Source organism: Hemicordylus capensis, chromosome 7 (assembly GCF_027244095.1).
Source record: "Hemicordylus capensis ecotype Gifberg chromosome 7, rHemCap1.1.pri, whole genome shotgun sequence".
Classification (NCBI taxonomy): domain Eukaryota; kingdom Metazoa; phylum Chordata; class Lepidosauria; order Squamata; family Cordylidae; genus Hemicordylus; species Hemicordylus capensis.
The window spans coordinates 25,388,045-25,413,528 of record NC_069663.1 but is presented as its reverse complement, the minus strand read 5'-3'; the positions used below and the strand labels follow the sequence as shown (position 1 = coordinate 25,413,528).

Below are 25,484 nucleotides of genomic sequence, written 5' to 3'. Positions count from 1 at the left end.
TGTGTGTGTGTATATATATATATATATCTCCCTTATGCCTATTTGCCTGTGAGTAAGTTCGCTAAATGCAGCCGCAGGACTGACATGCTGTCTAAAAGTGCATAAGTTTGAGCTTCATGGTTATTGCAGCCTTATGTGCGCCTTCATAAGAACAGCCCTGCTGGATCAGGCCCAAGGCCTATCAGGTCCAGAGGATCTTCGACATGGAACACCAGAATGATTTCAGCTCCATCTTGGAGACCAGAGGGGCCTTGGTGACTTGACATTGACCGGGAGCCTGCTGTCAGTTTCTCTACCAAGCCATCACGTGGTGTTTCTCAGGGCAAGATATGCTGCCTTACCATCAGTAGTTCTTCTATCTGGAAGGTTTTTGAAAATTCCTTTGGCTGGTCGGATTTGCCCTTGTGGCTCAGGTGAGGTTGAATCTGTCCACCATGTGCGGTTTGGGGAGGTATAGAAATGTATTAAATAAATAAATAAATGCATGTGCTGCTGTTTTGCCCTTTTTATAACGATGGTGTAGTTTTATTTCTCCCCTGCTAATCACACTTTCCCGGCTGAACCACTGAATTTTATGCCACACTCAGATAAGAAACTTTTTATCACCAACAACGTTGCCAAATTTTGTGTGGCTGCTGTTAAGATCTGCCAACAGCTTACTTCTAGCACTACTTTCTAGATGCCGCTACAACAAGAGGCTTCTGTGTTGATGTACTTTGTATGATCGAATTCTTATCAAGTTATCAGAATGTAGTATTATTTGTTTGCATGTACATCTGATCTAAGTGATCGTAATAAAGCCATTCATTCATTCAAGAATATTTTTTATTTGTACAGAGGAGCATTCAGTCATCTGATTCGCCACCTGCAATCAAAAGTGGTGCAGTCCAGGAAAAGATTTATCCTCTGGAGAACTTGGCCTGTTATGGGAGAACACAAAGATGGAAGGACTTTGCAGAGGGTTTGAGGAGGTAGTTTTGCTTTAAGAGGAGGCGGGGCTTAGTTTCTCAGGGGCGGCTGCCGAGTCCCGTCAATCAGACAAACCCCGGATCCGGAAGTCACAAGGGGAACCCACGTGGGTGTAGTGGAGTCAGTGATGGAGAGCGAGCAGAAGTGCTTCGATTCTGGGGATTTGCCTGCGCTGCGCCGGATCCTGTGTGAACAGGGGCTGCTGTCCCGTCCCGATGGCTCCGCCTCCTGGATGCAGGGTCAGCAGTAGCTCTACCCCACCCGCCCCCGCGCACCTCCCGTCTAGGGCTGTCACTCCACTGTCCGCAGTCGCTGCTGCCCTGCAGCCGCTGACGCTCGCCTTCTCTTCTTCGAAGCTCCTGGGAGACTCTTGGCTGTAGAAAAAATCGTAGATCGCTCCGTCCGTTGTTCTGTTGCGGGGTGGGAATCCCCAAAGCCACCAGCCCACCAAATTAGGACCAGAAAAATAATACCAAATTTAAAGCAAACTTTCAGGTCGTTCTTCAGAACTCTTAGGGACATAGGAAGCTGCCTTATACAGAGTCAGACCATTGGTCCTTCTAGCTTAGCATTGTCTCCACAGACTGGCAGCGGCTTTTCTCAGGTTACAGGCAGAAGTTTCTCTTGGCCCTATCTGGTAGTTTGTTGGTTCAATAAAAAAATCTTGTCCTATTTTTTTTTTTTAAAAATCTTGTCCTATCTGGAGATGCCAGGGAGGGAACTTGGAACCTTTTACAGGCAATTGGTTAGGTGCTCTTCCTAGAGTGGCCCCATCCCCTAAGGGGAATCTCTTACAGTGCTGACATGTAGTCTACCATTCAAATGCAAACCAGGGCAGAACCTGCTTAGCAAAAGGGACAAGTCATGCTGGATGCTTCCTCCCCATCCAGCATCTTGGAAGGAACTGTGTGGCTTCTTTGGATTATTCTGGGTATGCTCAGACACGTGACTTGAATTGCTTCATGTGTTTTATGACTGATCTCCTTGTGGGGGGTGGGAACAGCAGGAACACTGCATTGCTAGTAGAAGCCCTTGGGCCAAATCATGATATTTATTTCTAACTTGGGCTAAATAGGATCTTGGATGACTTGGCTATTTTGGGGGTTGTTCCTGCCACTTACAGAATTTCGGGGATCCTGTTACCCATTTCCACAGTCTCTTGGATGGGGGGGTCCCTTTAATCCAGCAGCCCAGAAAGCAAAGTGCACTTCTTGAATAACCACTCATTTTCCAACCAGATAGGAACTTGGCATTCTTCATCCCGTCCCAAAGTTTGCAGAAATAGCTTGGTCTGATTACAGAATCCATGCTCACCCCTTCCCTATTTCTGACTGTTTCCAGGGGACACGTCTGTGATGGCCGGTGTATATGGACCTACAGAAGTCAAGGTCAGCAAGGAGATCTACGATAAAGCTACTCTGGAAGTGCTGTTGAGGCCCAAAGTGGGCCTACCAGGTAAGGGGCTTCTGCATTGTAACCAGCCCGGTCTTTATTGGTTTGATCTCGTTAATGGCTTTGAATGGTTAGTTGGTGTTTTTTTTCAAGGGAAATCACCATCCAGGCATCCCGATTCGAGGTCTCTGGAATGGGAAAGCCATTAGAGTTTGGGGAAGGTGACCTATTGCACTTCCTCTATCTAAAGGAAAGGGGGTAGGGGATGGGGTTGGATGATAGTGCATCTGCTTTGTATGCAGAAGGTCCCAGTTTCAGTTCCTGGCAGCATCTCCAGGTAGAGCTGGGGAAAAGGCCCCTTGAGAGCTGCTGCCAGTCAGAGTAGACAACATTGAGCTACAGGGACCAATGATCTGACTTGGGATAAGGGAAGCAGCAGCATTTGGACAATTCAGAGAGTGTGTGTGAGCTGGAGTGTGTGTGGTAGCATCTTCAGGGGCAAGGCACCTCTCCCTGAAGATCTGATGTTGGGGGGTGGAACTGCGGCTTGGAAGGGCCACATATGACTGCTCACCTCTGCTTATGTCTACCTGTGTGTCTGTAAAGAAAGCAAATTTTCTAAATCCCCCAGGGCTCCAGTGCAAAGGAAACCAACCTGGGAGGCACCATCCTCTTATTTCTCTCTGTCTGGGGAGCTAGGAGCATAGAGTGCCTCCCTTTCGGGTGTTTTTGGATTTTAGCAGTTGGCTAAGGTGGAATTGAGGCACATACATGTATACATTAGCTTGTGAATGTCTGTGTTTGTTTAGATTGGTTTGGCATTGTTGATCTGTGTTTAGATGGTGTATTTTTAGAGATCTTCATTTGGGTGGAAAGTTTTTAAAAACACAGAAATGTATCCTCACCTGATTCCAAAGTTAGGGGTGGGATAGGAATTCAGATAATTGCTTGCAGCTGGATGTGGGCAGAGGAGCACTGATTAGTAGACAGAACAGACCTCGATCATAGGAGCAAAGTATTACAGCAGGTTATGTGAAAGTTTACATAAGAACAGCCTTGCTGGATCAGGCCCAAGGCCCATCTAGTCCAGCATCCTGTTTCACACATTAGCCCACCAGATGCCTCTGGGAGCCCACAGGCAAGAGGTATGTGCATACCGTCTCTGCTGCTGTTGCTCCCCTGCCACTGGTATTGAGAGGCATCCTGCCTTTGAGGCTGGAGGTGGCCCACAGCCACCAGACTAGTAGCCATTGATAGATCTGCCCTCCGTGAATTTATCTAAACACTTCTTAATGCCATCCAGGCTGGTGACTGTCAGCACATCTTGTGGCAGAGAATTCCATAAATTAATTATGCATTGTGTGAAAAAGTACTTCCTTTGGTCAGTCCCGAATTTATTGGCAGTCAGTTGTATGGGATGGCCCCTGGTTCTAGTATTATGAGAGAGGGAGAGAAATTTCTCTCTATCTGTTCTCCCCACACCATTCTTGATTTTATAGACCTCTATCAAGTCTCCCCGCAGTCTTCTTTTTCCTTAAACTAAAAAGCCCCAGGTGTTGTAGCCTTGCCTCGTAAGGAAGGTGTTCTAGGTGAGATGAGCTGTTTTCTCCACAACCAACTGGGCCATCTGGAATCCTGCAGTGATGCCATCTGGATATCTTGTTCCCTCCACAGGGTGCTCACAAAAGAAAAGAAAATTGCTGGCATCAGAATAATTTGTTCTCCCTTCATTTTCCCTCCTGCTGAGATTTTCAGTGCCATGAAACCTCCGGGGGGCTGGCTTTGCTGCAGAATAATTAAATTAGGAAACAAAAGAATTTCTTTCTCTTTCAGTAGCAACTGAAGAGGGTTTTTTAAAAAAGAAAATGTTGCTGATCTTATTTGCAAACTTGATGGTATTAGAGTTTATAGAGGAAGTAAAGTGCCTTTAGGGAGCTTGTGCTTGCAGGGATTACCTTTTGCAGTGCAGCCAGCTTTTGAGTTTCACAGAAACCTTTGCTGAGCAGAAGAGTTCTGTGCAAGCGGAATGCTTTGCATTCTCCCATCACAACCTAGCACAGTCCAATAGAAGATTTATTTATTTTTTGAGTGCTGGTGGCAATCCTGGAGCCCTTCTTGTTTTCTCCTCCCCAGGTGTCTTTGAGAGGAGCCGAGAACAGATGATCAAGAAGACCTGTGAGGCAGTGATCTTGGGCACCCTGCATCCCCGCTCTTCCATTACAGTTGTGCTTCAAGTCATTACAAGTGCTGGCTCCGTATCCTTCCTTGGTGGAGAGCAGACAGTCCCTAGCGTCAGACTTCTTGACAGGCAGCTTGGGGAGGGGGTCCTTTCCTCTGCATTCACCCAAGCTAAGTGAAAAATACTCTCTTTGCATACACCAGGGGCTTCCAATGTTGGGTCCTTGGATATTGTTGGACTACAACTCCCATCATTCCCCATCGCAGTAGCCAAAGGCTGTTCATGGAGGAGGAGGAGGAGGAGATATCTATCATTAGGGTTTTTTGTCATGATGGCCATGTGGAGCCTCCATATTCAGAAGCAGTCTACCTCTGAATAACAGTTGCTGGGCCCTCTTCTGGACTTCTCAGAGGCATCTGGCTGGCCAATGTGAGGAGCAGAATGCTGGAAATGATGGGCCTTTGGTCACATCTGGCAGGGGGATTTTCTCTCTTTCTCTTTTGCCAGCAGAATGACCCACAGACCCCAAAGTGGCTAGTGTTCAGTGCTCCTCCTTGGAATTGATTTCCTGTTGGAGAAGAACTTGGTGCTATCTGTCACCATCCCCACCCCACTCCGTGCAACCCTTTCATGCTGGTGGGAGAAATGTGGGAGGTTTGCGATGTAAAAGTTCCTGACCATGGCCAGGAGGTGGCAGCAATACTGTAAACATGTCTTCCTTGGCCGATGCAGATCCATTCTTAGGAGGCCAGTTCTTCTGCAGTACGCAGAGGCAGATTAATAGTTCCTCCCCACCCCTTGGCTTCATTCACTGGCAACTTTGTGCATGTTAAATTCTGAAATACTCATGCCCTGATTGCAGCTAGTCTTGCAGGAGTCCAGCTTTGGAGTAGCAGCCAGTTGAGCCCCTCTTTCTCCCCAACTGCTGCATCTGAGGGACAAAGAGAAGAAGGGAACAAGCACCCGTCCTGGTCTTCCTCTTTTCTTCTTCCTCGGTCCCTTTCCAAAATTGCTTGGAGGAAGAGAGAGTTTATTTTTATTTTACATATTTTTATACCGCCCAAAACTTCCTCTTGGTTGCATTCCTCCTCCTCATCTTTCCCTCCCTCCCTCCTTCACATGCATCAGCCCACTTCAACAGGAATGGATGAGCAGGAGGAAGAAGGAGAACTAATTTGGAGGGTCAGGCAACCTCCTCACCACCACCACACCCCATCCTGCAGTTTTCAGATTTGTCCTGGGCCTACTAGTTAGGAACATAGGAAGCTGCCATATACTGAGTCAGACCATAGGTCCATCTAGCTCAGTATTGTCTACCCAGACTGGCAGCGGCTTCTCCAATGTTGCAGGCAGCAGGAATCTCTCTCAGCCCTATCTTGGAGATGCTGCCAGGGAGGGAACTTGGAACCTAGATGCTCTTCCCAGAGCGGCTCCATCCCCTAAGAAGGGGGATATCTTCCAGTGCTCACACTTCTAGTCTCCTTTTCATATGCAACCAGGTCGGACCCTGCTTAGCTAAGGGGGCAAGTCATGCTGGCTACCCCAAGACCAGCTCTTTTTCTTAGTTGCCAGCCCCTGTGCTGAAAATATATATGGGGAGCAGAGTGGGTTGGGGCGGGGAGACCATACAGCCACCCTTACTCCCATGCAGTTATAACTGACCTTTCTTCCAGTCCAGTTTTTTTAAAAAAAGAAATCGATAGACCTCATGTCTCGGATGCCATTAACTAAAATAGTCTCCGGCAGCTGTGGCTCCTCTGGCTTTATTAATCGGCCTTTGGCAATAGAAGGCTGCTTGCTGGATATTGAAATTACAAATAAGCAGAGACTGGTCTCGGGGGGGGGGGCGGGGGAGTGCTTGTCTGTGGTGTGCTAAGTTATCTTGTCTGTCTCAGGTGTGCTGTGTTTCCTCCAGTTATTCCTCCTTGATTCCCACCTGGTTTTTTTTTGCTCTCTGTCCCTGGGAAAATATTGGCTGGGTTCAGACATAACATGAAACTGGTGAGCTGACGAACCCAGATCTGAAACTAGTTTCAGATCTTGCACTCTGGTTCCCTTCCACTTCATCCCTGTAACTGCCCGTCCACATACCATTTATCATGCAGGAAAGTGCAGAAGAGCCTCCAGCAATGTATAATGCAGGGCAGGCATCTCAGACCGTAGTCCTTGATGTGGGCAGAGGAGTCTCGCAAGAAATGTGCGAGTGTCCCTACTACGCCCTGCTTCCATCTGTGCCCTGGTGGAGGGTATGGTGCCAAAGCCATTGGAGAGGTTCTGTGGTGGACGGCTGGTGGTGGAACTGAGTGTAATAAAACTGAGAAAAAAATGAGAGGAAGGTGTCTTAGTTTCTGCAGGGTGTAGAGGGATCCAACTTGATTTGTGGCTCTTTCTTTTGGAGTTTAGAATTTGGGATTGTCAAGTGGGTGTGGGTTTTGACCGCAAGCGGGAGCACTTTTCTCCTCTTCTCCCCACTGCCTCCTCCTGAAGCATATGGTGTGGCTGTTCCCAGCACGCCTTTCCCACGCTCCTTTCCCTCACCAGCAGAGCGGCGAATCTTTTATGCAGCTCAAACGTGTGCTACGGGGTGGTTGTTCTTTAACAATCTTTTTAGATTGTAGATTTTGTTAGCCTCATACAAATGTCAAAATATTTATTTCCATACATAGTTACATAAGGAGCATTGAATTCAGAAAGTCCTTTTGAAGCAGGTTGCCGTGGGTGGGGGGACTGTATGGAGGAGGAAAATGTGGTGGTTTTAAGGTCTAGGGTGGGAGGCCCAAATTGGCAGTTGCTGAGGAGTCACCCCAGCACTGCTGATAAAGACGTGATCAGCACTCTACCCAGCTCCCTCCTGCTGTGCTGGATATTTGAGTGCTATCTGGAATATAGCAGGGGATGCTCCCAGATTGCCGGTCTCCCAGAGCAGCTGAGCTGTGGGGTCACAACTCGGAGCGGGGAGGAGTCCACCTATTCCAGTGCAGCTCTGTTTATCTGGTGGTGTGGCAGACAGCAGCATCCGGCGTTATTGGCTCTAAGCATCGTGTGTGGCGCAGCAGAGATTAACACTGGGTGCCGTGGAGTTTCATTAAACCTGAATATACAGCAGTTTGGAGAATTAATTTGGCTTCCTTTGAAACAGTGCTGCCTTTCAGCTGGCAAGAACTGAGGTTGGCTGAGTTTACTCGCACTGCAGCCTGGCAGAGAAAGTCAACCTTTTTGCTGCAAAATTAATCAGACCTCGTTAGCTTAGATTCCTGGCCAGCCCTGTCCCTAATATTCAGGATGTATAAAATGTCCATATCTTGTCTGTTGTAAGCAATTGTGAGACCTGGGGGAGCTGGAAAATGAAGCTTGTGCTGGCTAGTGACTGGACCAAGGCCACCCAGGGAGTCTGTGGCAGAGATGAGATTTGAACTAAGCATGGAAATGTCTCTTGGGGCTGCAGTGGTTTGGTATGATGTACCTGGGTTCTTGTCTCAAAACACTTGGAAAGGTAGATATGGGGTCATTATTTGAGGACTAAAGGGGAATATTGGTGGGTGTGCAGCCTGGAGGTCAGAACTTCTGGCTTCCCAAAGGAATTATTTCTCTGTGTAAACCGCCCTGAGCCATTTTTGGAAGGGTGCTATAGAAATTGAATAAAATAAATGCAATCCACCGTGCCCTCTCCGACCAGTGCAATGAAACCCCTATCCCAGAAGTTGGAGGATCTCTCTTATCTGTGTGATTCACTTCAAGCCCTGTTTCTCAGTAGGTAGCCCACCAAGCCTCTCCCACAGGCCTCTCACCCCTCCACCTTTTGCTTCTCCCCACCTTTGCCCCCAGACTTTTTCTCTCCTGTGTGCGTTAGCAGTCAGTCAGCTCCTTGAGTCTGGCCTCCGTGATCCATTGCAATCGTGTGCGGCCAGTTATTAGCTGTGATGGCTGAATGGAGCCTCCCTCTCCAGAGGTTGGAGATGCCAGCCACACACCACGGGGGATGGCTGTTCTCTCGCCATGCCCTGCTTTTGAGCTTCCCTCTGGCTGGAAACAGAAAGATGAACTAGATTGAGCAGGGCACTTAGTGGGGTTCCAGCAGCTAATGCCAGCAGTGCCGGATAGACAAGAGCCCCCTAGGTGACTGGTCGGAGCAGAGCTTCTCAAGCTTGGGTCCTCAGACGATGTTGGGCTGCAAGTCCCCTCATCTCCAGCCCCCATGGCCTTTGGCTGGAAGATTGAGAACCCCTGGGTTAGTGTGGGTTGGCCTGTCCCATAGCTTAATGGAGTCACTCTTTCCCATGCTCCCTTTCCTGCACCTGTGGGCACAGCTCTGGCAGCTACGCTCGTGCCCTCCTTCATGCTCCAGAGCCTGCATGCCACTTCCCTCCCATGGCGGGCATTTGTCTCTGGCTTCCAGCCAACCCTTCTGACCCCACTGGGCCTTCCCCTTCCCCGAGCGCCCAGATTCTGCCTCCAGTTGTCGTCCTCTCTCCGGGCTTGCCATCTCTATTAGTCAGCGCTGGATAACGAGAGCTGCCAGTCCGCATTTCCATCTGCCGAGCATCCTGCTGACGCCGGCTGATTAACCTGGAAATGCAGGCTGCCGGGAACCAGAGTTGCTTGGGAGGCCCCTCGAGTCTTCGGCCCCCTCCTTTGGTTCTCCTGTCTCAAGCCTTTCGGAGCTGCTTCCTCTTCTGGCCTTAAGCAGGAGAGATCCCCACAAAGCAGACCCATTTCTTGATGAACTGGACAGAACATCTGGCTTGGGGTCAGAAGTGAAGGCGTCTGCATCCTTAATGCCGGTGGTTGAGCCTCCGTCCTAGGAGCGATTGGGAGGGGCTGTGGATAAAAAGAGGTAACTCCCTAGATCATGGCTTTTGTTTGGAGAAATGCCACTAACTCAGGCCTAGACAAATTTTCTTTGGATCTAGGATTCAGCCCAAAAATTCGGGTGCCACTTGAATGGACACCTAGCAGAATTAGTGGACTTGGGGGATGGACATTGTTGGGAGAGGGTAAATGGGCCTCTCCTTGTCCCCTTTACAAGTAACGTACTTAGAACAGGGCTGCCTGGGACAAATAAATATTTTATTAAACAACTCTGCTCTTGAGTATCCTAGTCTTGGCACCACAGATTTGTCAAACCCTGTGCTAAGGAACTAAACTATGCGCGGGGCTCACCTATCATTGAAGCAAGTTTGTAAGCAAGTTGCTAGTCCACATGCCCTCACCTGCCCACATCTTTCTCAAAACTCTTCAAGTAGGGATTCCCCAGTTCTAGATTGTATGCTCCTTGGGGACAGGGACTTGTCTGTTTTTGCCTGTGTAACTTTGGGAATGTAGGAGAGGCAGGCATGTATGCAACCAAATGGATCTTTGAGGTAGGGGAATTCTTGTCTACCTCCACCCTCAGCAAGCCCACTTTAAGCCTTGAAATAGGCTTCTGGGAGCTGGTTTATACTGGAACGAGGAAGGTGGGCAGCTGTAGGATTCGCTTTCAGCTCTCCCACCACCTTTGATTAGACTTGGAAGTGGAAATCAAATTTTGGAATAGGACATAGGTGTATTTTCCCCCCTCCTGGTTCTCTGTGCTGCTTCTCTGTACATTGTGGAACAGAGTCAGCAGAATAGCCTATCCATGGTGTGGGGAATCTTCGCTGGCTCTCTGGCAATGGAAAGCTATTTTTCATGGAGCGAGTGGTGTTCTTCAGTTTCCTAGAGGTGCTGAATGCATCACTAATGCCGGGCCCTTCCTGCTGCCTCTGTAGGAGCTGACAACCAGGCCTCTAGTGCAGTTCTCCTGGGGTGCCCCTCTTTCCTTAATAAAACCACCTTCCCTGCAGCTGCTGTCAAGCTGCTTAAATGCCACCTGCATGAGTCTGATGGATGCCGGGCTGCCCATGAGTTCCTTGTTCTGTGGAGTGACATGCGCCTTGGATGCAGACGGTAACATCACCCTGGACCCCACAGCAAAGCAGGAAAAGGTGAGTGTCTTACTTGGGTTAATAGCTGTATCTGGTGACAGGGAGTTCCACATGCTAGCAGTGCACTGTTGTGGGGGGATGCTTCCTTCTCTGACCAGATTCTGTCTATTCTAGTGAAAAGTGGCCAGACTCTAAAGATTGGGCTCCTATAGCCAGCTGTACAGAGGAGGTTAGGGCTCAACAGCTCAAGGCTTGTGGGCCAGCCAGATCAAACCCTTGGGTGCATGCAGCCTGCTGATGTGAAAGAGGACTGGAGGAAAGGGTGAACTTAAGAACTCTCCATCTCTTACAACTTTTAAAAGGGCAGTCAAGACACATTTGTTCACCCAGGCTTTTAATTAGATTTTTTTAAATTGTGTTTTAATTGTGTGTTAATAGTTTTAACTTTTAAAATTTTAATTGTTGAAATATGTTAATCTTTTTATTGGTTGTTTTTATTGTCTTGTAAACCGCCCAGAGAACTTGCGTTTTGGGCGGTATAAAAATATGCTAAACAAACAAACAGCCTTGCTGTTTCCCACAGTGGCCCTCCAGATGCCTCGAGAAGCCCACAGGCCAAGAGGTGAGGGCATGCCCTCTCTCCTGCCGCTGCTGCTCCCCTGCCACTGGTATTGAGAGGCATCTGGTCTCTGAACCTGGACGTAGCCTCTACTCATCAAGGCTAGCAGCCACTGGTAGACCGGTCTTCCATGAATTTGCCTAAGCCCCTTTTAAAGCCATCCAAACTGGTGGCCATCACATCCCATAGCAGAGTGGATGTGGCGATAGGATTGCCAGTAGGCCTCTTATAGGAATGGGGTGAGGTTTGGGCCCCCTGCCTCCCCTCACAGCAGCCCTCCAGAAAAACTAGCTGCTGACCAGGAAGGAGACTCTCATGAGCAAAGGAAGTGGCCTTACACCAAGGCAGGCCATGGGGTCCATCTGACCCAGTGCTGTCAACTCTGATTGGCAGCTGCTCTCCAGGGCATTGGGCTGAGGTCTTCCTTAGTGATGCTGCATGGCGTCGGACCTGGGATCTTCTGTATGCAAAACACCTGCTCCTCGAGAAGACATAGGAAGCTGCCTTCTACTGAGTCAGGCCCTTGGTCCATCTAGCTCAGCATTGTCGACACTGGCTGGCAGCGGCTTCTCCAAGGTTGCAGGCAGGAGTCTCTCTCAGCCCTATCTGGAGATGCTGCTGCCAGGGAGGGAACTTGGAACTTTCTGCCTGCAAGCAGGCAGGGGCTCTTCCCAGAGCGGCCCCACCCCCTGAGGGGACTATCTTACAGTGCTCACACATGTAGTCTCCCATTCAAATGCCAACCAGGGTAGACCCTGCTCAGCAAAGGGGACGAGTCATGCTTGCTACCACCAGACCAGCTCTCCTCCTATGCCCTAAGGTCCTTCTGGGGCCGTTGCAGGTCCTGCGAAGCTGCAGCAAGGGAGGGAATCCTTGGCTTTCAGGTGTCTGTTTGGTGTTGGCTTTGTTCCCGTTGTGCGGGGTCTCTTCCTCCCCCCATTAGTGTTCCAGCCATCACAAGGTCGGCATCGGGCCAGGTGTGGCGAATACCCGGCGAGCCAATCGCAACTCCTTTATCTGCTCTGGCAGGTAATTGCTTATTGTGGCCTTGGCAGGTCAATAGCTCTCTCTCTCTCCCTGGCCACCTGAACCCCCGCCAACCTTCCTAATGGCTTTGCTCGTTTATTGGCCGCCGGATTCAATCCATCGCCGGCTGCCTTCTCTACCCAGAACTCTCCTCAATCAATTGCAGTTGGGCTCGCTCCCTTCTCTCTCTCTCTCTGCCTCTAGTACTCCTGCTGCCTGCAAAGAGTACTGTCTCTCCTTGCCAGCTTTCTCTAGAAACAAGCAGCGAACTCCAGTCCCTGCAGAGCCAGGCCGGTCTCGGCTCCTCTGGGCTAAATGCTCCATTTGCGCCACAGCAGGCCAGGGGCCCTTTAAACACATCATTTATGGTGAAGCAAAAGCCACCCTCTTCCAGCCCTGAATTTCTCTCTCTCTGTGTGGAGCAGGGGTGTCACTTTGGGGGCTAAAAGTCCACGATGGAGTGAGTGGTTGCCTGTGGATGGAGCACCTTCAGAATTCTCTGTCCAGCTAAAGCATGTAAGCAATTCACACAAGATCACCTTCCGGCTGTCTAATGTGGAACTAAAGGACAAGGTTGCCATTCACCGTACCAGTAATGCCCAGGAAAAATGCAGCATGCAAAGCCCATTAGGCACAAGAATAAGTCAATGAATAATTCCTGGCATGTTTTTCAGCATTTAAACAGATGCAGAGTTGCATCTCCTAGGACTCTTTGCCAAGGTGTGGGGAGGGGTTGTGTCCCCAAATATAACTGGAAAAGCAGGTCAGTGGTGTGCTGGAACGTTGTTGTGTTCCCAGTCCCACTGGCTAGCTAGAAAAGGGGGCACATCTTTATATTCTGCATTAATCAAAACACCCTGGATTCTCATACTCAAATTGATTCACCCAGAGGTAAACATTGAAAATGTGTACGAGAGAGAATGAATCCTTCTTTCATCACCTTCATTGTGAGTTCAGCGAGGTGGTTAGTCATGATGACCGTAATTTACTTTTAGTTGTTTGTTTACTTAAAATATTTAAACCCTGCTTTTCCACTTAGTGTGTTTGAAGTGGCTTACCAGATGTAAGCAGTCGTAAAAACAAATGGCAAAACATCAATAAAATCACAGAAACTAAAAGGCACTGAAGAAACAGCAGCAAGAAGGCAGCAAAATGCCATCATATTCGTTTAATCAGCCAAATTCAAACAGTACAAAATGTGAGAGTAAGTCCAAGAGAATAAACTTGGTGCCTAAATGATTACACAGGTGCCTAGTGGATATCTCTGGGGAGGGTGTGTCACGTGCCACAGAACAGGGCCTTGAGAAGTGCTTCCAGATTGAGAGGTGGGATATTTCTCCCATTGTGTTGCCTGCCACACCCACTCAAGGAGAGACATCTGAACAGGACCTCTGTTGTGGATCTCTGCTGGAATTTCCAACCTTGGGTCCTCAGATGAGGTTGGACTACAACTCCCATCATCCTTGGCCAAAGGCTGTTGTGGCTGATGAGAGTTGCAGTCCAGCATCTGGGGACCCAAGGCTGGGAACCCTGATCTAAGGCTGCTTCAGGAATATTCCATCCATGTCTCCTCTCTTCAGGTCCAGCTACCATTAAAAGTGCATGCCCTGTATTCAAGTTCTGGCTGTTCTACAATGATGTCCCTAGACTCCCTTGATACATTATTTCTGGCTGCCGGCCTGCTTCAAGATCTGGCACTGCCCCCACTTTACTGCACTTTGCTGGCATGGCTAACAGGCTCTAAGTTCATGTGCAGAGGGCCAGCTGGCTCAGACCAAAGGTCCATCTGGTCCCGCATTCTCTCCTTCACAGCGGCCAAATGGATGCTTCTGGGGAGCAGTGTGTGAAAGCAACAGAGGTATACTGCCCTTGACTGTGAAGGTTCTACATAAGCATACAGATTGGATCTTAATGTACAGACAAGCCTTGTTCTTTCTTTCAGGAGGCCCAGGCTGTTCTGACCTTTGCTATTGACAGCACAGAAAAGAAGGTGTTGATGTCAAGCACAAAAGGGACCTACTCTGAGGAAGAGGTGAGTGTAAAGGCCTGGGCTGAATCTCCTCTCCGATTCCAGAGTTTGTCCGTCTGCTTGTGATATATTAATATTCCGTAGTGCTCTTCCTACCATTGTAAGACAAATAACTTACCAGATTTAAGCAGGAAACGATGTAGATTTCCAGGAAAAAAATGTGATTATTTTTTTTGCCAGCTTGCCCATGGAATTGGATAAATGCAACCACAATAACAATCAATCCGGAGGTAAATGCGGTTCTTGAAGCCTCCATTGCTATTGGCTATAAAAGCTGAGTGTTCAGTACGCTGAATGAGAATCCTCTGCTTGCTCAGTCAGGTGTTTGGGCATTCAGAGAATGGTTAGGAGCATTCCAGCTGCCCAGGCGTTGAGTCTGCATGCTTTCGGGTCTGTAGATTGAGGATTCGTTTCCAGTCTCTGTGGCATCCCTCCGGGGGACATAGTGCAGGAAGGGTTCCATCAGAGAATGGAGAAGGTGGTGCTCTCCAAGGGTGGTCAGTGGGCAGGGTGTGTGCCTGTGCAGGGGGACGCAGTGGATTTGCTGGCAGGCCTCTCGGGGGGGGGGATAGCTGAACGATGCCTGGCCCCAGCCTGACCCCTCTAAACCCCCCCTCTCTAGGAATATTCGTTCTTTACTTTGCTGGACTCTTTTATCTGCTCCTCATGCTGTAAATGGCGGCCTCATTCCACCTTGAGTCACGCCTCCGTCCAGGGTTCCTTGTTCTCCTGCCTGCTTTCATCTGCACCTAATCACGATGCCATCTTCACTGTTCATTTTGCCTCCTCTCGCCTTGGGGCGGGCAGCTCGGTGGTGCACTGGAAACTTTAGGCACTAGGTTACCTTGGCAACAGAGGCCTAGAGGAAATATCATCACCCAGGACCATATGGGGCCTCCCCTGGGCCCGCCAGCGTGTGGCTTCTCCATTCCTGTCTCTGGGATTGCCTCCCTGCAGAACTTTCTGGACTATCCCAACCCAAGCAGGAGGGAAAGGCACTGGCTGTGGAACCAGCTGTGGCATCCCTCCGAACCGTGCAGCTTTGTTGTCGCTTGTGGGAGGAAAAAGGGGCCGCAGGAATTAGGGATGTCACTGTAGCCAAAGAGACGGTAGCAGCTGCCTCGCTGCCTGCTTCTTCTCTGTGGTGGCTGAATAGGTTGAAGGGATGTGTGGTGACGGTGGTGGTATTTTTGTGCAGCTGCTGTGCCCCCCAGAGCTCTTGACCCTCTCGGGCCAAGTGCTCCAGAGATGGAGGCAGGCCTCCTGCCACTTCGAGGAGACGGGCGGAGGGGGCGTCTCCAGCTGTATCCTCAGTCTACACAGCTGAATCCCTTCTCCGAGATTGCTCTTGACAGCCCGTTTTGACGGGAGGCTCCGAAGGGGCCCCCGACAGTCACGTTCTCGCGGCCCGCGTGGCTGTCCCGCCCCATCCATCACCTCTTGTTTGCCATTCCCGCTGGGGAAGGGAGCAGGAGGTCTCCATGGAGGGGAAGGGGGAGCAGGTATAATCCGCTGCAGGTAGGCGAAGCGTGTGCAGGTGAGGAGGGGGAGAAGGATCGCTGCTTCTCTCCCCCCCCCTTCATTTAGGGAAGTCTCTTAATATTCCGGACAAGGGCTGCGCCGTCGTTTCTCATTACTGTTGCCGCCTTCCTGCCAAATGGCTCGGAACGGCGAGCCGGTCTTGCTCTAAAGGAACAATTATGAACGTTAATGTGCTATTGAACGGAGGTGGCAGCCAGGCACCATTAATTAGACAAGTGTTTCTGTCAGGAGAAGGGGCGGGGGGGGCACCGCTTTTGTTTTGGGGTGAATTCTAATGAGTTTGGTGTTGGTGGTTGGTTTTTTTAAGGAGGGCAGGGGCATCAAAGTGAGCAACTAACCCCTTGTTTACCCCTGGTTTTTGAGATGTATTTAATGTATAGTAAGACATCTCTGGCTTGCTGGTTGCTTTCTTAGACTAGGAAGAGGGCAGAGCCTTGTTGTGGGCAACCCCTACCCCCCAAGAAAGGAGGGCAGTGACAGCTTACTGTCGTCTCTGGGAAACCACTCTCTTTCCTCACCAAGCCGACAAATGGCAAAATGCATGGTTACCCTGGCATAAAGGTTCCCAGCCTTTGGTCCCCAGTTGTTGTTGGATCAGCTGGGGATGATGGGAATCATAGTCTAATGACCTAGGAGCCCAAGGTTGGGCACTCCTGCCCTAACGTATCTTCTCACTTTCATTTCAAGAGGAGAGCTGGTCTGGTGGTGGCAAGCATGACTTGTCCGCTTAGCTAAGCAGGGTCCACCCTGGTTGCATATGAATGGGAGACTCGATGTGTCAGCACTGTAAGGTATTCTCCTCGGGATGGAGCCGCTCTGGGAAGCAGAAAGTTCCAAGTTCCCTTCCTGGCAGTATCTCCCATAGGGCTGGGAGAGATTCCTTGGAGAAGCCGCTGCCAGTCTGTGAAGACAATGCTGAGCTACATAGGCCAATGGTCTGACTCAGTATATGGCAGCTTCCTATGTTCCTTTGATTTTGGAGGTGTTTTGTGACTCTGCTGTCTGGTTCAAATAGAGCCCTGGTGGTTCAGGCCATGTATGTATGTATTTTATTTATTTCCCATTTATGCTGAGTGTCCACCAGGCAGACTGACTCCTCCTCCTGAGTCAGGCTTCCCTGGGATACAGCAGGCACTCCTGGGGGTGGTGTCCACACAATCCCTGCAAAGCTGTCTCTGCTCTGCAGGGCATCCAAAGTTTTGCTGGCAACTTGAAGGGAGTTGCAAACCATCGGGGAGTGCAAGGATGTCGTTTCGGCGTCCTCTGTAACTTGTCGCTTACGCTGAGCTTTTGAGATAAGATGGGAGAAGCGTAGGAGCCAGAAAGGGCACACAGGCCGCCTTTCTCCACGCAGGCGCATGTGCACGTATCCTGCCCTGCCCCAAGCCTCCTTCCTGGGAGCCCCTCCAGCGCCACGGGTGTTGTAGTCACCGCACACTGAGCCAGCATCCATCAGTAGCTGGCAGGTCCTCCGCCAGGGGAAAGTTTTGCCTCCTGCAAGAGCAACAGGCAGCAGGAGCTCACAGGATAAATAATGATGATTTACCACCATTCCTGGCAAGAGCGCAGAGACACCGGCAGCATGCTAACGCTGGCACTGGCTTGGAAACCGCTCCAAGGGGGTGCGGGGGAGGGCGAGCTCCACTTCCCACCGCTTTCAGCTGCAGGGTTTGAGAGCTGCCAGATCTCCAAGGCATCCCTGGGCCAGTTGTGCTTAGCCTGTTTGGCTTCTGCAGCGGAGCCTTAAATCTGTTTCATGGGCGACTGTCTGGAAAACTAGCCCATCCTCAACCTATAGCAGAGCGGGAGGGAGGAGGCTGATAGTGCTTACAAGATGTGGGTGGAGCAGAAGGATAGCCAGGGCCCCCCTGCAAAGAGCCAGATGGCGGTGGCTACAGCTTCTCCCTGCTGGGTGGGTGGGTGGCAGTTGTAGGCGAACGTCTGCTCCGGCCAGCAGTCTCTGTCCCTCTCTGCACCTGGGATGCACCTGGGAGCAGGGTTCCCTCTAACAGGGATTCCCCGATGTTGGAACATAGGAAGCTGCCATATACTGAGTCAGACCATTGGTCTATCTAGCTCAGTATTGTCTTCACGGACTGGCAGTGGCATCTCCATGGTTGCAGGCAGGAATCTCTCTCAGCCCTATCTTGGCGAAGCTGGGGAGGGAACTTGAAACCTTCTGCTCTTCCCAGAGCGGCTTCATCCCCTAAGGGGAATATCTTGTAGTGCTCACACATCAGGTCTCCCATTCAAATGCAACCAGGGCAGACCCTGCTTAGCTATGGGGACAAGTCATGCTGGCTACCACAAGACCAGCTCTCCTCAGTTGTTGCAGTTGGTTGGGGGTTGCTGGGACTGCAACTCCCAGCATCCCATGCTGCAGTAGCCTTTGCTTGGGGGTTATGGGAGTTGTCGCCCACAACATCTGGGAATCCCTGTTAGGGGGAACACTGCCGGGGAGTCCTATCCGGGAGCAAGAGCTTTGTCAGGGCTGACTCTGGAACCGGTAAGAGGGTTCGTAGGAAAAGTAGTCTGCCGGCCACAGTTGTGTTTGTGGAGCGGAGTGGGGTTAGAAGGGGCTCGCTCCGCCCTGGGGCTTCTTCCCAAGGCACCATCGGTCTTCAGTGCACCCCGTGAAGTATAGGAAGTTGTTGCACCGAGTCAGCCCTCGGTCCGTCTGGCTCAGGGCTCTGCGTTGTATGGCCTGGGAGCCCAGCGTGGCTCTCCTCAGCCCCGAGTGCAGGTCCCTGACTTCTTGGGCCTGTGTGAAGCTGACCCATCTGCACAGTCTCCCTGGCACCGGGCAGCGGGGAGCGTTCCCACTGGGCAGTGCTGTACATCTTCCAGTGCGGGGGGACTCCTGCCAGGGAAACAGAGCCCGCTTGAGCCCCGGCACCATCTTGGCAAGTACTGGGAAGTGTCGCCTTTCCCAGTAGTGTTTCCCCCACAGAGCTGTTAAGAGAGGTCTCTGTCTCTCTTAAAGGGCCCTCCCAGCACCCAGAAAAGTGCAGGCTTGTGTGGAAGTCAGGACAATAAGAAATCGTTCTCACGTTGAACCTTTTGGTTCAGTGGGATGCATTTTATGAAAGGAGCTGTATACATCGGACAATAATGAATTGAAGGGTTGGGTTTTGGGAGGGTTTTTTTGCCATAGTGCCCCCCCCACTTGAAAAATAGTGAAGATTGTGGATCTTGCTCAGTTCTGTCTGCACTGGCCGATCGCAGCTGTCCAGGGTTTCAGATGGATCTTTCCCAACTGTACCTGGAGATACTGCGGGTTGAATCTGGGATCTTCAACATGCAAAGCATGTGCACGTTCTCTCTCTCAAGCCAAAGGAAACTGTCTCTGTAAATAAACCTACCATACTGGAAAGGAGAAATCCGTGTCAGCAATATGGCTGGGCTGTTGCTTTCTAGAGCATCCTACATGATGGGGACTCAGGTTCTGAACCATGAAGCTAGGGCCTCGCCGCCTTCTAGGACCTGGAACTCTGTGTGCTCAGGCCTCGGGGCCTCTTCTGGCTTTGTGTGTGTGAATGCAGATGGTGAGTGCAGCTGGGTAGCTAATTCACCGTTTCATGCTCCTGCGTATGCACCCCAGGTCTCAGAATCCTTTTGGCCTGGCAATGTGACTCAACACAGAGCCAAGCACCGGTCTCTTACACCCTTTGGAATCGGGCGTCTTAGCATCCCGCCCAGAGATGCCATCACGCGGACTGAAGAATGCTAGGGAGGAAATTAAAACAACCCCTTTGAACTCTCCTGATAACAGCTGTTGAATGGGAGTGTTGGCAGCTTTCCATCAAATTGCCTTGCATTTTAATGGGAAACTGAGCAGTAGCTGGATGGGAGAGGGAGGGGGATGGCTTGAATTCTTGGGTTGGGTAGGCTGTAGGGTTCATCTCATATTTGCCGTTGCTAAAATTTGTCAGCCTCCGGCCTGCGCCCCAACTTCCTGTCCCCCTCGCCCCACAGAACTTTTATACTTCTAGTTCGATAGGTTTTGCCGTTCCTAAGCCTTGTGATGGTTGCCAAGGTAGGCTTGAAATCACGCAGGCAAATTCCTGATGAAAGCTCAGAAGCCGGCGAGGAAGCTGGATGAGACTTCCAGCTGGGGAGAGGGAGCGTTTCAATGTCCAATCATTAGCGGAAGCAGGGCTAAATTTGTGCATAATCACAAAAATTGCAGCTCAAATAAAGTAAAATAGGAGACGGTGCATATTTTCACGATTATATACACGTGGCATAATTCAGCTTGTCTTGGCATAGAATTCAGATCCTTCCCTGTTGGTGCGCACAGCCCTGTTGATAATGTAGTGTCTCAAGTGGCCCCCAGTCAAGACACAGGAACGTGGCAGAAGATGAGGCACAGTCTCTCCTGGGGATTCTTCACGTCTCTCTGCTTCTGCCGTGCACGGTGGCAGACTTTTGCCCGCAGATTTAGCAGAACTAGAGAGGGCTCGGGAGCTTGCCTCCCTCCAGGTGCCCGCACGACTGCGCCTGTTCGTGTGCGCATTTGTGCACACGACAGAAGATTGATGCGCTGCTGAATTGAGCGGGAGAGCAGCGCGGCTTTCTTATTTTGTAGCTGTTTGTCTACGCTCCCGCTCGCCGCACCCCGCCGAAGCGAGGAAACCATGTCCGCCTGCCACGGCGTGTAAATCAATTGCCAGACGTTGCCTCCCAGTGCGCGATGGCCTCGCCGACATTGGCGGGGGAGAGGAGGCGAAACATGAGGTGACGCGGCGCATGCCAATGCTGCTCTGGTGGCGGCGCGTGCCTGTGGTAATTGAGTTGCGAAGTCCTAAGTGGCCCTGACAGTTTCTGACAGTCCCACACAGGCGGTTGTCTGGTGTTCCGGGGTGGTGGCGGCATCTATTGCAGAGGGAGCCCCCATCTGCGTGTTGTGCGTGTTGGGGTTTGATAACCTCCCCTCGCATATAAATTGACTAATTAAGACACAAGGCAAGAGAGGGGTGAGGGAGGCTTCTTAACCCCTCAGTTCTTCACAGAAGAAGTGCTGGGGTTTTCATTGGCCCACGCGAGCTGGCGGGTGGCTGGGAAGCCGTGGATCGGTAGCTCGCTGTCATAGGAACATAGGAAGCTGCCATATACTGAGTCAGACCCTTGGTCCATCTTGCTCAGTATTGTCTTCACAGACTGGCAGCGGCTTCTCCAAGGTTGCAGGCAGGAGTCTCTCTCTCAGCCCTATCTTGGAGATGCTGCCAGGGAGGGAACTGGGAACCTTCTGCTCTTCCCAGAGCGGCTCCATCCCCTAAGAAGGGGAAGATCTTCCAGTGCTCACACTTCCAGTCTCCCATCCATCTGCAACCAGCACAGACCCTGCTTAGCTAAAGGGACAAGTCATGCTGGCTACCACAGGACCAGCTCTTTTCTCCATTACTGGAGATGCCGGGGATTGAACCTGGGGCCTCTTACATGCAAAGCAAGCACTATCTAATATCTGAATATATTGAACCAGGGCTTCTCAAGCCTGAGTCCCCAAATGGTAGGGAGAGGAGAGCTGGTCTGGTGGTAGCCAGGGAGGGAAGCTCTGAGGCAGGGAGCTTGATCATTTGATCAGAAGGTTGTGTAGCCCCCAGTATGGGAATGTGGCTCTTTCAGAGGGTCGTCTTCCCGAGGGATCTCCTCCTCCCCTTCCGCAGTAACCTCCTCTTCTCCCTCTGTCCCTGCAGCTCCAGCAGTGCATTGCCGCCTCCCAGCGAGCTGCTGACACCATCTTCCAGTTCTACCGCGATTCTGCTCACAGGAAGTACTCCAAGTGGTGACTCTGCCCACCGGTGGGATGGAACGGAGACGGGCCGCGGAAGGGGGCAGGTGTGCTCAGCCCAGCACTCCGACTGGTTTTCTGGCGTATCCTTCAGACCAAGGGGCGTGGCGGTGTGATTGGACTGCTCTTCGCTGGGATTGCAGACGAAGCTGCCGGTGGTTGTGGGAAGTGGATGTTTCCCCAGCTACAATGGCAGCTACCCTTCAGTGCTGCAAAGTGCACACACACACACACACACACACACACACACACACACACACACACCATGTAGTACTCCATTTCTCTCCCAGATCCCAGGGGTTTCCAGTTCTGTTGCATTCTGATAGTGCTTTGTTTCTCTTCCTCCAACAAAAGCCAGGGTCTGTGGAGGAAGAGTGTCCTCATTCTGAAACTGAGTTTTTTCCTTTCTGATCTGTTTTGCTCTAAATAGCTGTTTTGTAGTCATTAAAGCTCGCTGTTACTCCCCCGTCTGTCCATGCTCCATACTGCTCCTGCCTACTCTAACGAAGCAGAGGAAAAGGCTCTTCAGCTTGTAAATGATGGGCGTCAGCATTGCCTATGGCCTCCAACGTCCCTCTGGGAGCCCAGCCCTTCCCTTTATAGCACAGAGCCAGTGTGGTATAGTGGTTAGAGTGTTTGACTAGTCCAGAGGTCCCCAGTGCTGGGTCTCTCCAGATGTTGTTGGACTACAACTCCCACCATCCCTAGCCATAATAGCCAAAGAGCATCGTGTGCTGATACCATCAATCAACATTTGGGGACCCAAGACTGAGAATCCCTGGACTAGGAGCAGGGGGGCCTGGGTTCAAATCCCCCACTCAGCCATGAAGCACCCTGGCTGACTATGGGCCAGTTGCTCCCTCTCAGCCTAACCTACCTCACAGGGTGAGGAGAACCTTGTATGCTGCTCTGAGCTCCTTATTCTAAAAATTGCGGGGTAGAAACTCCGCAATAGGAGAATAATAACCTGCTGCTGTGTCTAGGGCTGAGTTGCTGTCAAAGGTATCATGGCTGGTGTGGGGCAGTTTTGGTGTGGGATGGGAAGCTCTGTTCCCATTTCCCCATCCCCAGAGTAATGTCCTTTAGGTTTGGGTCTAGAACTCCTTAGCGGTGCACACCGTGTACAAACCCCTCTTCTTCCTTTAGGAGAGGTTCTGTGCTAGGGAGCAGGTTATTGGAGGTAGCAGGTCCAAGGACCCCTTCCCACCCCACCCCTACCCCCTGTCCAGCTCTGATTAAAAGGGCTGCAGGTGGCAAGTCTTGTGGGGGTGGGGGGGACTGCTGCCTGTCAGAGTAGACCACTGCTCTGGCTTGGTATCCGGCAGCAGCTTCTGATGTGCTCACCCCACTCCGGGTGCCCCATCTTTCCACAGCCCTCACAATCTCAGGGCTGTACTGCTTCCCTCCAAGCTGGGCCAGCACACCCACCAGGGTGATTCTCATTTGGCCCGCTTGCTTCTCTTCTGGCCTGGCCTGGCCTTTGTCTTCAGTGCATCCGCCCGTTTCACTGCAAGCTCTGGAGACGGGCTGCACAAATCTCCCTCAGCCAATGCAGGCCTCGGCAGACGCTAGAGACGGAGGGTTTGGCTCCCTCACCACACTCGTTGATATTCTGCGGAACTTTTCCTGCTTGCTTTTAATTTTGTAGTTTGGCAGCTGCAGAAGTGGGAGCAGAGCCCTTGCCAAATCAGAATCCGCTCACAGCCTGGCAGATATTTCTTCATTACATTTCCCTGCCTCAGGAAGGCAGAGATGCATCAGTGAGAGGGGAAGCAAGCGCGATTTCTCAAAGGACTCCTTCTAGGCCCATTTCTACACTACTCGAACCCTAAGCTGCAGAAAGAAACTGGGCACAACGCACAACGGAGAGACACAGTCCCTGGGTTCAAGGAGGTATTCCAGAGCTTAGGCAGATAAGCCTTCCAAGACGCTACTCTTAATCTTTTGTCCTCCTTTCTTGCAACGGGGTCTGATCATTGTCTTGTTAGGAAAGCTGAACTTCATGGCCCTTCGGTTACCCAGCGAGGTTGCTGGTTGATGGGCTTGGGCTCAGTTGGTAACAGCCCCTGTCCCTAGTCTAGAGGCGTTCTTACCCCGCGAGTTCTGGGCCAAAGTCCAGGGCCTCCACACCCCGTGGGGGCCTCCAAATCCTTTTTAGTCTGTCCTGGGTGGGGAGAAATTCGGGCGACATGGAGAAGTCGTAGGATGGGGATTGACCTACTCTTGCTTCCCACTGGCTGACTCCTCCAAATGCCCTTGCCTCCTGCAAACCTGGTTGCTGACTACGCCGTTATCTACAGAGACAAAGGTCTACAGAGCCTTTCTCCTGCTTTGGATCTTTTCCCAGCTGGCTTGTTTCTCAACATATTTCTGTAATCCATGAGGACTAGAAACCTGCTTCACAAACAAACAAACCACCTTATGGGGATGCTCAGCAATCCAAATTGGGCATTAGGTTCCAAATCCCATGTCTGTGGAATTGCTGAAAAAGAGCCAGCCTGGCCATACGAGTGCTGACTTCTCTGCTTTAGAGGCAGCTGCATGGGAGAACTCTTCTGTCACGCTGCTCAGTCGAATCATCCATCTCCATCAAGCCATTGCCCTCTGCAACCTGTAGGGCTGCCCTTGGGTTAAATCCTTGGCAAACCTGCCTGCCGCCCCGCCAGCCTCTCCCTCCCAGCTTCATGCTTCTCTTCTCACTCTCTTAACCTTCACCAGCTGCCCTGGTGAGAGGCAAACAGCCTGCTTTGATTAATGAGCCTAATTGTGTTGATGAAATGATCTTTTATTTCCCCCATCGGTGCTTTCTGAGGTCTTTGTCGTTTCCTTATTTAAACTGGCGACCCCCCCTGGAAAATCCCAGCTGGATCTCAGAAGGACAGCAAGCGATCATCACGTACAATCACCTTCCTCTTCCCAACCCTTTTCCCTCTAAAGGACGGGGTGACCTCGTCTCCCCTCTTTCCTAGCCAGAAACACTCTGTTCCCGCCACACATCCTGCCCCCGATTTCCTGCAATGAATATTCAAGCAGACTGCATTAGATGGTTTTGCACCCTCCCACCCGCTTCTTCTGCCTCTTCTTCTCCCCCCCCCATTGGAAAAATACTGAGAACTTAATTACCAAGACTAGGAGGGAGGAACACACAGGTTGAGGGTTTCAAAGCAGAATGGTGTGGTTCGGTCTTGTTTGGGGGAGAAGCCAAATGCGCTCTCTTCTCCGCTCCCTTTTCAATTAGGCTTGCTTCATCTGAATGCATTTTCTTCTTTTTCCCCAAGGACCTCACACTTGTGCTATTTTTTCTTTTCCTAAATGTCAATGTGGCCTCTCGGATCAAGCAGCAAGCTGCATTTTATTCATTAGACGGGAAACAGCGGCTCAGAGCTACCCCAGGTCTTGCCTACTGCAGCCTCCTTTCCAGTTGAGCTGTTGGCTGCTGTCCCCAGATCCTGCCCAGGGCGATGTTACTGCTCGTTTGGCTCCTGCCAAATTTTGGAAGGGGGGCTGAGAGTGATTAATTCCACCCGCTGCCTTTGAAATCCGTCTCATGCTTTGAGTCAGATCATTGGCCGGGCTAGCCCAGTGGCCTACCCCTGAGAGATGCCAACACTGCCGCAGAAGCCCTGTCCAGCCTCCTGAATGCTTTGGAGGTGCTTTTTTTATTCTAAAAACCCCAACTTTTCTGAGAATACAGGCAGGGCTCTGCTTTATTCCCTGCCTCTGGAACACAAGCCCAGCATCAAGTACCTCATATCAGAAATCAGTGGTCGAAGAATCTAAGCGCTCAAAAACAATTACATTTCTAAGATTAGCTTATGGAATTCACTGCCACAAGATGTAGTGATGGTCACAAGCTAAGCAGGCCAGCTCTGCAGCAGCTCTGAAAAAAGCACATGCAGGCTCTTACTCTTCGTACTACAGTTGTAAGCTGGACTGGAGGGAGGCTGAAGCATGATCTCATAGTGCTAGGGCTCTCAAATTGGGCTCCCAAGCAGGTGTTGGATGACAGTTCCCATTTCCTCTAGCATGTTGTC

At 50.9% G+C, this 25,484-nt stretch overlaps 1 protein-coding gene across 5 annotated transcripts in view; it reads left to right on the top strand.

Moving 5' to 3' along the window:
* The first annotated feature begins 130 nt into the window (after positions 1-130).
* The window catches only part of EXOSC5 (exosome component 5), a 38,468-nt gene continuing 13,114 nt past the window's right edge, over positions 131-25,484 (top strand). For 3 of the 5 annotated variants that reach the window (XR_008310709.1, XR_008310708.1, XR_008310710.1), the window contains exons 1-6: positions 978-1,208; positions 2,311-2,424; positions 4,495-4,616; positions 10,363-10,503; positions 14,031-14,120; positions 21,356-21,533. Coding sequence is in view for 2 of the 5 variants with exons in the window: in XM_053267116.1 (XP_053123091.1) it covers positions 1,097-1,208; positions 2,311-2,424; positions 4,495-4,616; positions 10,363-10,503; positions 14,031-14,120; positions 21,356-21,448 (672 nt within the window). In the remaining 3 variants the exon portion in view is untranslated. The other 2 variants (XM_053267117.1, XM_053267116.1) reach the window with 2 other exon arrangements.